This window comes from Caenorhabditis remanei, chromosome X (assembly GCF_010183535.1).
Source record: "Caenorhabditis remanei strain PX506 chromosome X, whole genome shotgun sequence".
Lineage (NCBI taxonomy): Eukaryota > Metazoa > Nematoda > Chromadorea > Rhabditida > Rhabditidae > Caenorhabditis > Caenorhabditis remanei.
Window position 1 is genome coordinate 52397 of NC_071333.1, and position 15419 is coordinate 67815.

Here is a 15419-nt window from a genome sequence, read left to right on the forward strand (position 1 = left end):
ATGAGTTGTTGTCAACAGCTGGTTTTGTACTTGTTTTCAGCGAAAAAGGAGGAAAAACTAACTGTAATTATTGATTTCCTTTTTTCCAGTTCTCTTTGACTTCTTTCTCCTTTTTTCTAGTCTGATTTCTTTGGAAGTCTGAAACACTCACGCTTCAAATTTTTTAATGCACAAAACTGAAGTTTTAAAAGCGTAAAAGCCAAAATATCTTAAAAATAGGGTTATAAAATTCAAACTGCAAAAACCGTGCACTATGTCGTGGTGGTGTGCGCGTCACGGTGTTTGCGTACTCCCGAGGGAGGCCCCTCGGGCGCTCCATCTCTCTATGCATTACTCCCCCACGGCCTCATCTCCGCACTCACCGTCGTCCTCCCACTACGTATCTCCTCCCCACAAACACTGTGTCTCCTCCCGCCACACACTCTTTCCCTCTCTCTTCCCGTTTCTCTTTATGCGCCGCCCGTCATGTGACCCCGCAGACGCTCTCCCCCCGCTCTATCGATCCGTGTGCGCCGCTCACGAGGGACACACTAGCCTCTTCTCTCAATGTTCAGTGTGTGTGTGCGTGTACGTCTCTGCGGGGACCGATTTCATCTTTTTCCTTCTTTCCCTTTCGTTTCGTATTGAATTTGTTGTTCACATCTTCATTAATACTTTGGTTTTAATGGACTTTCAATCTCGTAATTCATTTTCTCGCTCTTTTTCCACCATAATTTGCTTAAAACGTCTTATTTTTCAGGTCGCCTGCACCGTGAAACACCTCGAAATGGGCGACGTCTACACACCGACAAAAACGATGGATGGAAATATCTTCAGCATAGTCGATGGATCACCTGGTAAGTTGTAATAATCGATTTTCAGTTATATTTGGGACTCCTCACACGTTTTCATGGATCATTTTCCAAATTCTTTCCTCTCATTTGTTCCTCCTTGTTATTTTAATGATATGAATGCTAAAATTTCTCTTTTCGATGTCGAAATCGATAAAAGATGGGTGCCAAAAACCGGTTGGACACGACGGGCGGGATGTTTGTGAACCAAACATTGTTGGTTAGAATAAAGATTTTCTGTTGACTCCGCAAAATGAAAGAATGCGATGAACAGAGAAAGAGAGGAAATGCCCCAGATATGGTCAAAGCCCAGAAAGGGACGACCGGGCTCTATTTTCAGATAGTTGGCACGGCAACACTAGTCGCAAACCGTCATGACGTCACTGACCAGCTTGCCGACCAGATAATTGGTACCTGTTGGAGAGAGAGACCTGCCTGGAGCGACTATTTTCGGAATTGAAAATTGGCAAAGTCCATTTGAATGCGAACAGCGGCTGTTATGACCAGATTCTTCCAACACAAAGTGCACACAGGGATTCAAGGATGCTCTACCGAGCTCTGTGCGGAGAACAACATGAAAACCGCTTCTTTTCCGTCTTGCCTTGCTTCAACACTTGCTTCCGGTTTTTCGCCGCATTAGCATGACTTCCCACACACCCTCCCTGTGGAGATGCGACTACTAGTTGCTAAGCGACAAGGGGGAAATTCTCCAAAATAAGGGAGAGGGTCGAGAGTACATTAAAAACAAAAAGAAAAGAAAAATGAACGTGAAAGAGTCCCAAATGAGTCACCCATTTCGCAATACACTGTTATTGTGTTCGTTTCAATGAACCATTTCTTCTTTCAGCTGTCTACGTCCCGACTCCAATCGAACCCTCGACGTCTTCCGATGCCGCAAAGATGCAAAACAAACTCGACGACCAGTCTTCACGCCAGAAATATGGAGGTAAATAAATAAGATAATTTCAGATTTTATGGGAGCTAGAGAGATCTGCGCGATATCAGGCAACATGGAATGTAGGTGATGCAAGTACATTAGTGCAAAGAATGCTAGTCAGTAGGCCGAATCAAATCACAGGACGCTTTTTAAGTGATCGCAATACTGCCAAAGCCTAAGTTCCGTAGTCCGGTGAGGTCATAGAGCTAGTTTTAAAACATCCATCGTTATCAGGGAGAGTTATTGCGACTCGCACGTTCTAAGATCGCCTAGATGCTCACTTCTTTACATGGACCCACGATTCAGCGGTACGCAAAATCAGAAGGGTTCACAGTGCGTATGAATGCTACCTAACGGTCATAATTCTATTAATTTCGAAGAGAATATCTTGCTCAAGCATCAGGCAAACTGATCCGTTTTGATAAGTTTTAATTTGTTTTGAGGACCCTAGAAATTCAAAGAATTTTACAACATACATCAATAATTTTACATCGTATCCCATTAGGCTCCGCCCACTCTGACCTACCGCTTAATGGTCGTTTTCAGCTGATAATGTCCAACTTTAAGAGTCTGTAAATCTATCAATGATTGATCCACAAAGTTAACTTTTACTGGATCAAACAGATGAATAGTAGTGTTCTAATTTTGTAGTAAACAACTTGTTTGTATCAACACTCCCTTACGTATCGAGAAAGTAATTTCTGACTCAAATCAATAAATTTCAGTGCAAATAGTGGGATTTTTGAGCTGTCGTCTTAAAACGACCATATCTCTCTGGCACGTGTTCGTACAAAAAAGTTGATAACTACAAGAATGAAGCTCTGAACTTCATCTGTATGAAACAATAAAAGTTGGCTTGGTGTGACAATCAGTGATATCGTGATACGCTCTCAAAGTTTATCATTTTCAACTAAAAACGGTCTGAGTTGTCAGGATTGTGGTTATTAGACTGTTTTTAAGCGCGCCCTACTCACTACTCTCTCATTTTCATACTTCAACCCGTTTTCTGAAAACAAAATTCATTTTTTCAGGTAATTGGACAACGGACGATTCACCCGACTGGACATCCGGATGCGCTCACCAATTCTTTTCCTTTTCCCCTATCTCAATATTCAAAATAGTATCTATTGAGAATCTAATGAAACTGAGAATCAGGAAATTCCTGAATATTCATAATAATTTTTCGAGAAAAGAAAAAACAAAGAAAAAACAGGAAATATACAGGAACATAAAAAGTCCAACATGAATTACCACTCTCAGTGTCCCTGAACATTCCTTTCACTATATCCCAATGTCGTTTATTGTATCATATTCTGGTTTTCAACTTGTTTTGTCCACTCTCTTTACAGGTTTCCCAGGTTTTTTTAAACAGAATACTCGAGGATGTACGAAATACTAATGGAAAGCTATTCCGAGAAGGGGTCGAATGATGTGATTTGGCTCTTTAGCGTGACGAGCTCTTCTAATAACTCCCAATGACGAAACAAACATGTTTCGAGGTCAAGAAGAGGAAACAGATAAAATCAAGAAGAAATTAATAACAGATTCGCAAAAATCCAGGAATCTTAAAGAAGAAACGCGTGTTGAATGGAATTTCAACTGAATTATTGATTTTTCATGGCAAGACATGCGTTCAGGCAATTTTTCAACTAGAAACGACGTTTTACGTGTTCTAGATTGATAACGCAAGGCTGTCCGCTAAAAATGATGTACAATGCAAGCTAAAAGTTTGATAAAGGCACGCCTATTATCGATTTTTAGAGTTTAAGAGTAAATTAAAGCAATAGTGTTAGTAGAGATTTGTCAAAAGCGTAGAAAATAGTATATTTTTGGCGTCGGACAACTAATTAATAATGGAATTGGAGAAAAATCACAGTACTTTCTTTTATCGCATTCAAAAAAAGGCTGCGCTTATAAGTTTCGGGGAAGAAATAGTTTCCGGATACTGAAGGAGCTCTGAAATCCCCCCGTTTTGTGTGTGTTTCACGTCCTGCCCCTTAATACCATCCCCTACCTCCCACACACCCCCTTTTCAGGTTGAGCGCATTCGGATCTCTGGTTGGTATTGAATATCCTAAACTTCTCCGCAAACTTGCATCCTAATTTTAATATATTTTCAGCTGTCGACCATTTCACCACTGCCAACAAGACAATCCGCATTGTCAAGAGAAAGCCAAAGGTTGGTCAAGAGACAACACCAGCTCAACCGGTCACGCCAACGTTGAAGCGCAGAGCCACTGAAGACGGAGAGGAACATGCTGCTTCCCCGGAAAAAACGGTAAGTATCAATTTTTGTGAGGAAAAATGGTCTCCAAAGGCACAAACAGGTTTGGGTCGAATAGAACTGTTACTAGGATTCAAATTTTAATTTTTCAAGGCCCTGGCAGTGCCGGTTTGGACCTCAATCTCTGTCCAAAGACCCGGGTGCTTGGCGCCATAGTTTAAACTTTAAAATTTGGTGAATTTTTTTTCGCAAAAAAGTCAGATTTTCGACCATCATTCATTGTTAGAAGATATTCTAAAAAGTTATCAGAAATGAACACATTTTCGATGAAAAACTTAAAAATTTCAAGCAAAAAGTTTTTAAAAAAATTTGTTTTTTGAAGCCGGGCCTTCGAGCCTCGACAAGTATGAACATTTGTAAAAAAAATGCAGAAAATGAGCCACAAGATGGATTAAGTGATAAGTTTAATTGAAAAAAAAACTTTTTCAGGGCTCTCTCAAAGGAATCCTTCGCACGCCACTCTTCGACCCAAATCGTGAACGCCGGCGTATTTGCTTCGCCGATTCCAAAAACCTCCCACTCTGCCATATCAAGGAAATCGAGAGAATTGCAACAAGTAGGACACCACTCTCTTCACCAGAACATGAAATTTATTATCCAAATTTTTCAGTTCACTCGAACGTAGCGGACTTCCGTTGCTCAGAGAAGAATGAGTTTGCCGCCTCCGCTCTAGAAGTCGATGATTTCGAAGACGCCGAATGGCATGTGGTGAAAATAAAAAAATGCTGCAGAGCAGTGAGGAAAACGTTGTCTGAGTCTGGCAAGGTTGAAGAGCAAAGAATTGCTGCAGGTGGTGTGATGAGAGCTGCGATGTTTGGGTAAGTGCACAAATTTTTATAGTTTTTCAAATTTTTAATCAAATTTTTCTTCCAGCAACTTAGAATGCAATCCAATTCTCAACGATATGGCCGCAAAAATGTTCTTGGAATGGCAGCCAATCATCATTCCAACGGAAAGTAAGCCAGCAGAGCCGGCGATCAGTGCACTTCATGATTTGCCAATGCCAGGACGATATCGCCAACCGCCACACGATGTGGAGCCGACTGCTCAGCAGCCACAAGCCGAGCCAGCTCAACAACTGTACACTCAGCAGCCAAATGTTCAACCACCCGCAGCTCTTCAGTCTCAAACTCCATCATACGAAGGATTGCTTCAAATTAAATATCCGCAACCAGGAGTCAATTTGGATCATTTGCAACAACACCTTATCACTCGTACCCCGTACAATCAGTTTGTACAGGACAATCAGATTTCTCAACCAGGAACGGTGGCACAAAGCACTGCATCAGCTGCTCCACAGATTCAACAAATATTCCATGACTCGCAACCAATGAATAACTACTACACAGCGACTACAAGTGCCCCGCAAACTAGCGCACCTGCTCCAGCAACGTCCACTGAGTCCCGCTTCGAGCTCCCGTCTAATTTGAAGGAAATGTTGAACAAGTTGAAGGCGAAAGGATTTGTCTCATCCGAAGACTCTTCAACTACTACTCCAGCTACTCAAGAAGTCGCTAGTCCGCTCGCTGCTGCGATGCAGACAGCACAGAAATTGTTGAGAAGCCAAGAGTTGGCAGGAGGAACCACTGAGAACACCTATTCCAGTGAAGAGTCCCCGCCGGATTATCCAATGGATGGTTATGTGGTAAGTTTAGAGCAATCAACATTATTTTTTTGAATCCTAACTATTCCATTTTTCAGGCCACCTTCGCCACACCAGAGATGATGGCTCAGGAACGCCGTCAAGACTCCCAAAACTCAGAGGGCTGGACCCAATCAGGGTGGAAAATTCAGGAGCCATGCGTTTATTTCATCAACCGCCCGGGAGGTTGTAACCGCGGCGAACAATGCCGTTTCACTCATGACGAAGAGCTGGTGAGTGATGGTTTCACTAATTCTATTCCTAACTTTTCAAATATTCAGAGACGTCAAAAGGTGGCCGAGCTCCCAGCACGAGGATCCTATCACCACCGGGACCATGATGATCGAAACTTCCGAGGAGGAGATCGCCGTGGTCGTGGACGTGGCGGAAACTACGGAAACCGTAACAACTCACACAATCAGGACCATGATTTCCGTGGGCAGCATCCAAGCGGACGTGATCATCGTGATGGTCACCCGCAGCGAACTAGTCGGTTTGGAGACACCGAAGGACGTGGTGGTCAATACAACCGTGGTGGTGGCTTCAACCGCTCTCGATTTGACAAGAAAGGAGACTTCAACTCTCATCACCATCAAAATAACCAGTACCAACAACACCAACAATTCTCCACTGCCTCACAAGTGGATCTGCCGTCGCATGACAATGATGGACCAAGTCCTCCAAAACGATCTCGTATTAGTCGATTCGATAAGTCTGAAGGGGATTCTATGGCTCATTCTACTGGAGACCATGACCATCGCCCCCAGAGAAAAAGTCGATTCGACAATCATCCTCCACGCTCTCGGTTCGATCAGTCAGCCAATGATCGAGACGATCGTAACCCCCAATATTATAATGTCTGAGACATTTCAAAACAATTTATAGCATTTTTTTTCACTATTTTTGTTCCATGTCATAGATTTTTCACCTGTCAAATCAAAAGTATTCGTTATTAATTTTTAAAATTTCCCCTAATTGTTTGTCACATCCCGATCCAATCACTAGCCCCTCATCAAAACTTTGCCTTAACTTTTCTTTCTGGGTACTTCGTTAAATTCAACCATCGGCCTTCTCTTGCACCCGTCTGTGATTTCTTCCCGATTGTTCGAATATAGACTATTATGAGACTGTTCCAATTTGAAATTAAAAAAAACTTTAATCTTATTGTTTTTCCATATTTTTTTTCTTTTTGAGCAGTTTTGAGCTGGCTTTAATATTTAAAACCAAAGTTTTCAGGTCAATTTAATTTCAATCCAAATAGTTTAGGTCTCATCCCATCTACCTCTCTCAAAATGGCCACCAAAGAGTTCTACTTTGCAATCATTGGACACTGCGACCAGCCGATCTTTGAGATGGACTTCCCTGCTGGAGAGAAGAAGTCGAAGGAGTCGGAAGGGACGCGTCACCTCAATCACTACATTGGTCACGCCGCTTTGGACATCGTCGACGAGCACGCCTTGACAACCAGTCAAATGTATCTCAAGGTGAGATTTATTTATATTTAAAATTTTGAAAATTTCGGAACCAAAGTTAAAAAAAAAATTTCCCGGAAATCGGGCATGATTGTGAAGGAATAGTAATGGTCAAAGAGAGGTTAAAAATCATCGTCCAAAGGAATCCGGCTGTGACGTGTGATTTGGGAGATCTAGGGGAGTGCAGGTGTCGTCAGCTTATCAAACTAGTGAAAAGAAAGTTTCTGACTCACTCATGTTCTCGCAAATCACGGTTTTGCCCTGCTTTTTGCACAGAATAAAGATTAGCACTGAACCTTAACTTTGTAATTGATAACCTTCAATTTATTAATTCTGTCAGATCGCTTTATCAGTGAGAAACATCCAAAAGCCCTGTAAACTCCCCCTCAACCATTTGTTTTCAGATGGTGGACAAGTTCAACGAATGGTACGTCAGCGCATTTGTCACCGCCAGCCGCATTCGCTTCATCATGCTCCACACTCACCGGGCGGACGAGGGGATCAAGCAGTTCTTCCAGGTAGCAAGACTACCCTCAGCACCCTCATAAAACCCAGAAATCTTTCAGGAGATGTACGAAACATACATCAAACACGCCATGAACCCGTTCTATGATATCGACGATGTCATTGAATCGCCAGCGTTCGATCAGAAAGCGGCACTCTATGGAAAGAAATATTTGTCATAAATATATTGGTTTTTCTCATCACTACTTTAATTTGTTTTTTTGAACATCATTATTTTCTTATTTTGTCGGGTCCTACTGTGATAGCATAAAGTCAGTTTAAACTCAAAACTGGAAACAAGTGACAAAAAAAGGAGAAAGCGAGAAGTGTTGACACAGTTGAAACGAGTGTTACCGTATATCTGAGAAACGCGCTCGAATCAAAATAATTGAATTTTAATTCTGTTTCAGAACATAGCCGATTATAGCTAATTGGATGAACAAGAATTATGAAAATTTTAGAGAAAAATTAATAGAAAATAAAGAATGAGAGTTTAGAACTGTTCAAAATGTTAGTACCAGTTTTAAAAACAGAAATTAATTGTGAAAAAAACTGAAAAAAAGTGCACATGCCTCCTGGATAAAAGTACCTATATTTTTATTCATCTGAATAATGTTCGACAAACTTGGCAAAAATATGTTTTATTGGGAGAAATTTCTTTGAGACTCAGAAATCTGGCTTCGCCACAATTCACAACTGCGACATTTCGCAACTTCGACATACCGCAACTCACGTAGGTTTCGCAACTACGACTTTTTGCAACCACGACGTTTTGCAACCACTGGGAATTTGCATATTTGGAACAGCAAACAATGTTGAGTGTACCAAAATGCTTGGGAACACATTTGTAAATAATTAAATAGAAGAAAAAGTTATCTTACCCTTTTTAGACAAAAATAGGTTAAACTATTGCTAGTTAAATGGTTGCGAAACGTCGCAGTTGCGAAGCATCGTAGTTTCGAATCGTCGTAGTTGCGAAATGTCGCAGTTTCAAAATGAACAGTTGCAAAGTGTCGCAGTTGCGGAACCAACGTTTGTTGCGAAATGTCGCAGTTGTGAATTGTCGCGGAGCCAGAAATCTGGGCTCCAAATCAGCAACTACATCCACCAGGGTGAAAGATTAATGCTAAATCAGACAAGTATCATTAATATTTTTTTCTCTTTAACTTTTAATGTTCCGGGAATATTTGCATCAGTCTGCTCTCATCTTGTGATTCCTTATTTTTTAATCGATCTATTTTCCCATCCCTTTCTCCCAGAAACCAAACACCAGAATCATAAAACTTCGATGGTGGAGCCCGTGGGAAACTGTGCTAATCGAATTAAAGACACGATATATATACCAGATCCTTTTCCCTGTTTTCTTCACTCGACATCAAGCAATGATTCGTCTCTCGACTGTTCTCGTCCTTCTTCTGCTTTCCTCCGACGTGCTCGGATACTCATCTCCCCTTGTTACGAAACCGGGTCGAGTGATTCGGAAATCTATTATCGACCATATCCGATTCTTTGGGAATATCACATGTAAATACGCCACCGACCCAAGCATCAATTTCCTAGAACTATGGGAGCGTGATTCAATGTAAGTTATTCAGTGTTCTGTTCGTTAGGCTTAGAGTAATTTGTTTTTTTCAGGAATCCTGATGACCACTTGTCTCAAACCGTTGTACTGGATCAGACCATTTACCCATACAAATACGATATCCACGCTATCGACGATGGGGATGAATGGGGATCAAACAACTACTCATTCTGGACAACGTTACTTCAAGAATGGATACCCAGAAATGAGAAAAGGCCAGTAGGAAGACCACCAATGCGATGGGCCGACTCCCTGAAGAAAGAAATCTCAGTGCGACAAGGAACTCAATTGATCGAACCTTGGAGCACAATCGCCAAAGATCGGAAAAAATGGATAGCTGTGATCCGCGCCCACACCAACTGAGCGAAGAACGGATCGACTAAGTAACTAAGTAACTAAGTATTTTCCCATCCCTTTCTCCCAGAAACCAAACACCAGAATCATAAAACTTCGATGGTGGAGCCGTCCTAGACCCGACTGCAGCGTTACTCGCAACAGAAAATCTTGACTCTTGCGAAGATCAAGATATCGATAAAGAGTACGACACTCTTGTACATGCTCTAAAGAAAGCGCAGGACGCTGCAGTGACTATTCCAACCAATCACTCTAGAAATAGACTGAAGGACAGTACGCGACTGCTACTGTCGAAAAGGAGATTCACAGACAGATCAGACCCCAACTTCAAGACCCTGTCCAAAGAGTGCCGACAAGCGGTAAAGAGAGACCATGAAAACTTCGCGAAGGATAGACTTCTAAATGCAGCAAACCAGAGAAAGAGTCTGAGAAAGGTCGCAAGAGACATCAATGAATATCAATCATACATTCCATGTCTGTTATCAGGAGAGACAGGAGAAAAGCTCACTTCAAGAGAGAAAATGGAAATCGAAGTCAGACGCTTCTACTCAAACCTGTTTGCAACCAAACAGTCAAAAGCGACAACCATCATTCCTCAACAAACAAAAGCATTACCTCCATTCCTTCCAGAAGAAATCCAACACTCCCTGAACTCATTCCAAAACGGTAAAGCAGCGGGAGAAGACAAGCTATCAGCAGACTTCCTGAAAAGTTGTCACTCCTCCGTTCACAAACTTCTAGCGAACAAATTCTCACGGTACCTTCAAGAAGGAAAAGTTCCAACAAAGTGGAAATCGTCAAAAACAACTCTAATATTCAAGAAAGGAGACAAAGAAAATCTAGAAAATTATCGTCCGATCTGCCTGCTTCCTATACTTTATAAAGTCTTCACGAAATGTATTCTGAATAGAATCCGGAAGTCACTGGAAGAAGCACAACCGGTCGAACAAGCAGGATTTAGAAGATCCTTCTCGACGATTGACCACATCCATTCAGTGCAAAGACTGCTGGAAGTCGGTCGAGAATACCAAATACCAATCACAATGGTATTTATCGACTTCAAAAAGGCATTCGACACGATCGAACCCACTGCTTTATGGGAAAGCCTGAAGACTCAAGGGATAGACTCTGGATACATAAAACTCCTAAAAGAGTGTTACAACGATTGCTCCACCACAATCACACCTTTCTATAACCCAGTCAATATCCCCATTACCAGAGGTGTCAGACAAGGTGACCCCATTTCACCAAATCTTTTCTCTGCCTGTCTCGAATCGGCCTTCCGTCGAATGTCATGGCCACATATAAAAGAAGACAAAGATGACTACGACAACTCCCCTGGTATCAGAATTAACGGCAGAAACCTAACACACCTACGATTCGCCGACGATATCATTCTCATCTCGAAAACTCCACAAATAGCGGAAAAAATGCTACAAGAGCTGGTAAACAGTTGTGAAACAGTCGGTCTAGAAATAAACGCGAGTAAAACAAAAGTGCTGAGGAACAAATTTGCGTCAAGTCACCAAATACATATCAGAAAAAACAACACCATGTCAGCAATTGAAGATGTTGAGGAATACGTATACTTGGGGAGACTGCTCAATACAAAAAACGATCTAGAGCCAGAAATTCACAGAAGACGACGATCGGCATGGGCTGCACTCAACAATATAAAAAACACAACAGATGCCCTGACGTGTCCGAAAATCCGAGCGCAACTTTTCGACTCCATTGTTCTCCCCGCACTGACATATGGATCAGAAACATGGACTTTCACTAAAGCTCTATCCGAAAGAGTAAGAATAACACATGCTGCACTTGAACGTAAACTCGTCGGAATTACCCTCACGGAACAACGAGAGAAAAACCTCCACCGAGAAGATATAAGGAAAATATCCCAAGTGAAAGACCCTCTTGTCTTCATAACGAAACGAAAGTTAAGTTGGGCTGGCCACGTGATGAGAAGAAACGATAATCGGTGGACAACGTTACTTCAAGAATGGATACCCAGAAATGAGAAAAGGCCAGTAGGAAGACCACCAATGCGATGGGCCGACTCCCTGAAGAAAGAAATCTCAGTGCGACAAGGAACTCAATTGATCGAACCTTGGAGCACAATCGCCAAAGATCGGAAAAAATGGATAGCTGTGATCCGCGCCCACACCAACTGAGCGAAGAACGGATCGACTAAGTAACTAAGTAACTAAGTATTTTCCCATCCCTTTCTCCCAGAAACCAAACACCAGAATCATAAAACTTCGATGGTGGAGCCCGTGGGAAACTGTGCTAATCGAATTAAAGACACGATATATATACCAGATCCTTTTCCCTGTTTTCTTCACTCGACATCAAGCAATGATTCGTCTCTCGACTGTTCTCGTCCTTCTTCTGCTTTCCTCCGACGTGCTCGGATACTCATCTCCCCTTGTTACGAAACCGGGTCGAGTGATTCGGAAATCTATTATCGACCATATCCGATTCTTTGGGAATATCACATGTAAATACGCCACCGACCCAAGCATCAATTTCCTAGAACTATGGGAGCGTGATTCAATGTAAGTTATTCAGTGTTCTGTTCGTTAGGCTTAGAGTAATTTGTTTTTTTCAGGAATCCTGATGACCACTTGTCTCAAACCGTTGTACTGGATCAGACCATTTACCCATACAAATACGATATCCACGCTATCGACGATGGGGATGAATGGGGATCAAACAACTACTCATTCTACTTGTGGGCCGAACACAATTGCACGTTCAATCGTCGCACCATCACCAGAAAAGTAGCTGGCACGGTGAGACGGGTTGGCGACACGTAAGTTAAAAACCTCTCGAAAGCCAAAACGGTTCTTTTTGAGCTACATCAATATCGATGGGACATTCGAGCTGTTTCACTATGGAGACTAATTGTTTTGATTTCATAAAATGGGTTGAATAAAGAGCATTCAAAAATCGAATTTGTTCTAATGAATTCGGAATGTACCGAATTGAGAAAAACACATTCTTTCTGAGTCGTTAAAAAATAGAGACATTTATCATCCATCCGCTACTAATAGTCGGGATCGTTTGACCAAGCACTCTTTCTTTTTTCTACTTCTAGAGGGAAACGAGATAGAGGCGTTTCATTTGAAGCATTTCTATTTAGAAATGTCTCACGGAAATCCCGTTGAAAATGATTCTAACACATTGCTGATGTCTCTTCCTTCATTTTTGTAGTTGACGACTTTTTTCTATTTCTGGAAGAAAACGAGATAGAGGCGTTTCATTTGGAGCATTTCTATTTAAAAATGGCTCACAGAAATCCCGTTGAAAATGATTCCAACACATTGCTGATGTCTCTTCCTTCATTTTTGTAGTTGACGACTTTTCACATGGAATTCAAACTTGACTAGTAGTTTTTCTTCTGTGAAAATATGATTTTAATTAAAATCTATTCTCATGTCGCAACGTTTTTGAATTTAGCTCCGAACGCACTTTGAGAGCTCGTACCCAAATACCTCATACTTTTTTTTTTCAAATTTTGGGAACGGTCAAATAGCCAATAGTGCTGATGGAAACATTTATTTATAAAATTTAAGATAAATGAAGTGGGATACTAAGATCAGACCGGGAGCAGTGGAGCTGGAGCAGGGAACTTGCGTGGCGGTTTAGGTGGTGGGTGTGGCGTAGTGATCGTCGGGAACGAGTCTGAAGATGTAATAGATTTAGAATTTTTTTTCGACAACTGCATCTATAATTTTAGGTATCGCATCTACAGAAATCTAAACTGCAACAATACTTCTAAATTTGCTAATGCTAATAATTTTGCACATTTGGGATATCCCTGACAGCAGGAATCCTTACCAAAAATCGTTTCAGGAAGGAAATTGATAAAAGATTACTCACAATTCTTTCTGAGGAAACCAAGCGATGTGTGGAAGTGTCACAGGAGTTGAGTCATCTGGCCCCTCGCCCAACTCATATCCACGACACTCGAGGAATGTTCCAGAAGATGGCATCATGACTGGCGCTCTGTAAATTTACAGGATGGTTCAGAAGTACTGACTTGTTACGTGGCTGACTATACCTTCTGAAATCAGGATCGTCAGTCCGTGGCTTGTTGACCAAATGCTCGTATGCTTCGGCCCCATTACACGACGGATATCCACACACACAACCCTTGCGTGTCGTTCCAGATGATGGTGGCAAGACTGGATCTTTGCTGGAATATTTTAAGTTGTTATCTGGTGTTCTTTCGACGCGATTTAGATTTTTTATACTTTGAAACAATGAGATAATCGACAAGTCGGCTCAAACTAGACGGGTTACAATAGAAAATTGCTCAGAATTAATCAACTTTGGTAAGTTCTACTGTACGTACGATGGTTTCTCCACCAACTTCTAAAGCAGCCTGTTCCATTCCATTGGTGCACCCACTTCATTCTTTGTAATGCAATGGGGTTTTGCATCAGATTTTTTTTGAGGTGCTGAAAAAAAAGAAGTTTATTACTGTAACATGTCATCTCATCTGTGGGAGGAGCTTATGTTACTGTGCGACACAGTCCCGCTATTCAGATTGTTTGGATTTTTCAGGAAAATTGTAGTTTTTATGTTTTTTCAATGAAAAGGCATCACTATATCTGTAAAAAAGAAGATTCGGAAAATTGCATAAATGGGAAAAACCAAGACGCGCCTCTGTTCCAAAAGGATATTTCGTTGAAGGCGGAATCATCTAGACTTCCTAATTAATATGTAGAAGTTTTATTCAGTCACGCGCACGAAACATTTCTTCTAGAAAACATTCTAAAAAAAAGTACGATGAGGCACAATGAGATGAGTCACTGGTGAGGTTGATGAACTGTATCAGCAAATATTATTGAAATTTTCAATTTGACGTGATATCTCAAAAATGCGCAGCAGTGCTACTAAATCTATAATGACCACTCTGAATCACGAGCTACACTTCTAAAATCCTTTCAAACTACGGAATCGTAGAAAATAAAAAATAAGCGTCATTTCAATTATTGTTAGAGTCTGCGAAAAAATTCTACAACAAGAAGCTTGTTTCTTGTTCCAGAATTATTAGAACAGCTTGCAGCTTTATTTTTTATAAAATCAAAAAAAAATTACCTCAACTCCAAATCCATTCTACTTGCCATCAAGTTCAGAACTTCACGAATAGTTCTCTTTTATTCAGTTAACTGACAAATACATAGACAATAATAGAACATATAACAATTCAAATAAAATAATGAGAAGCCAGTTATGCTTGTGCTCAAAGGGGAAGGCGCCTATTCAGTAAGGTACCATAGGGAAAGAATGAAATGCGTTTACATGTCGAAACAACAAAGGAAAGAGAGGGAGAGAATGTGGAAAAAGACGGAGACGACAAAAGATACTTTCCAGAACCAGCGATGACTCATTGTGTAACAGAACCAATAACATCGGCAATTGATAACTGCTTTTCATTGATGTGACGTAAACTGTGCGAATGTTAAGCCTGGAAAAGTTTAATATAGGTTTGAATAGAGTCCGTCATTATACAAACCGCTTTATGAACTCTCTCCATTTTTTGGTCATCATCTGTTGCGTTTCTTGGAATTGAGAGGCTCGAGTGGTTTCAGATTGCACCTATTGAAGAGAAACGTTTCACCAAGGTTTTCATGTCTTCGACTTTCTTAGAAAAATCTTCCGTGACATCAAAATCCAATTCAAAGTATTTAAGGATGGCAACATTCCGCTCGGAAGTTTCAAATCACGTGGACTCTTCCCCTGAATTAGTAAATCTTCAGAATTAGCACCTCATCAGAAGCGACACATCTGCGGGCACGTTGT

At 41.2% G+C, this 15419-nt stretch overlaps 3 protein-coding genes across 3 annotated transcripts; 2 read left to right on the top strand and 1 right to left on the bottom strand.

The window, feature by feature from the left end:
- Window positions 1-766: 766 nt before the first annotated feature.
- Window positions 767-7851, top strand: GCK72_022062 (uncharacterized protein; the record flags this gene model as incomplete). The annotated part of the gene is made up of 11 exons (XM_053734630.1): window positions 767-836; window positions 1678-1776; window positions 3888-4045; window positions 4481-4607; window positions 4662-4869; window positions 4925-5696; window positions 5753-5926; window positions 5975-6530; window positions 6960-7177; window positions 7570-7683; window positions 7732-7851. 11 exons carry the CDS (start codon window positions 767-769, stop codon window positions 7849-7851), a joined length of 2616 nt encoding a protein of 871 aa, XP_053578196.1.
- A 4112-nt stretch (window positions 7852-11963) lies between these two features.
- On the top strand, window positions 11964-12424 carry GCK72_022063 (uncharacterized protein; the record flags this gene model as incomplete). Its single annotated transcript, XM_053734631.1, has 2 exons — window positions 11964-12163; window positions 12217-12424. 2 exons carry the CDS (start codon window positions 11964-11966, stop codon window positions 12422-12424), a joined length of 408 nt encoding a protein of 135 aa, XP_053578197.1.
- An 828-nt stretch (window positions 12425-13252) lies between these two features.
- GCK72_022064 (uncharacterized protein) lies at window positions 13253-14026 on the bottom strand (the record flags this gene model as incomplete). The annotated part of the gene is made up of 4 exons (XM_053734632.1): window positions 13253-13292; window positions 13491-13616; window positions 13672-13806; window positions 14022-14026. The coding sequence occupies 4 exons, from the start codon at window positions 14024-14026 to the stop codon at window positions 13253-13255; spliced, it is 306 nt and encodes a 101-aa protein (XP_053578198.1).
- Window positions 14027-15419: the final 1393 nt, after the last annotated feature.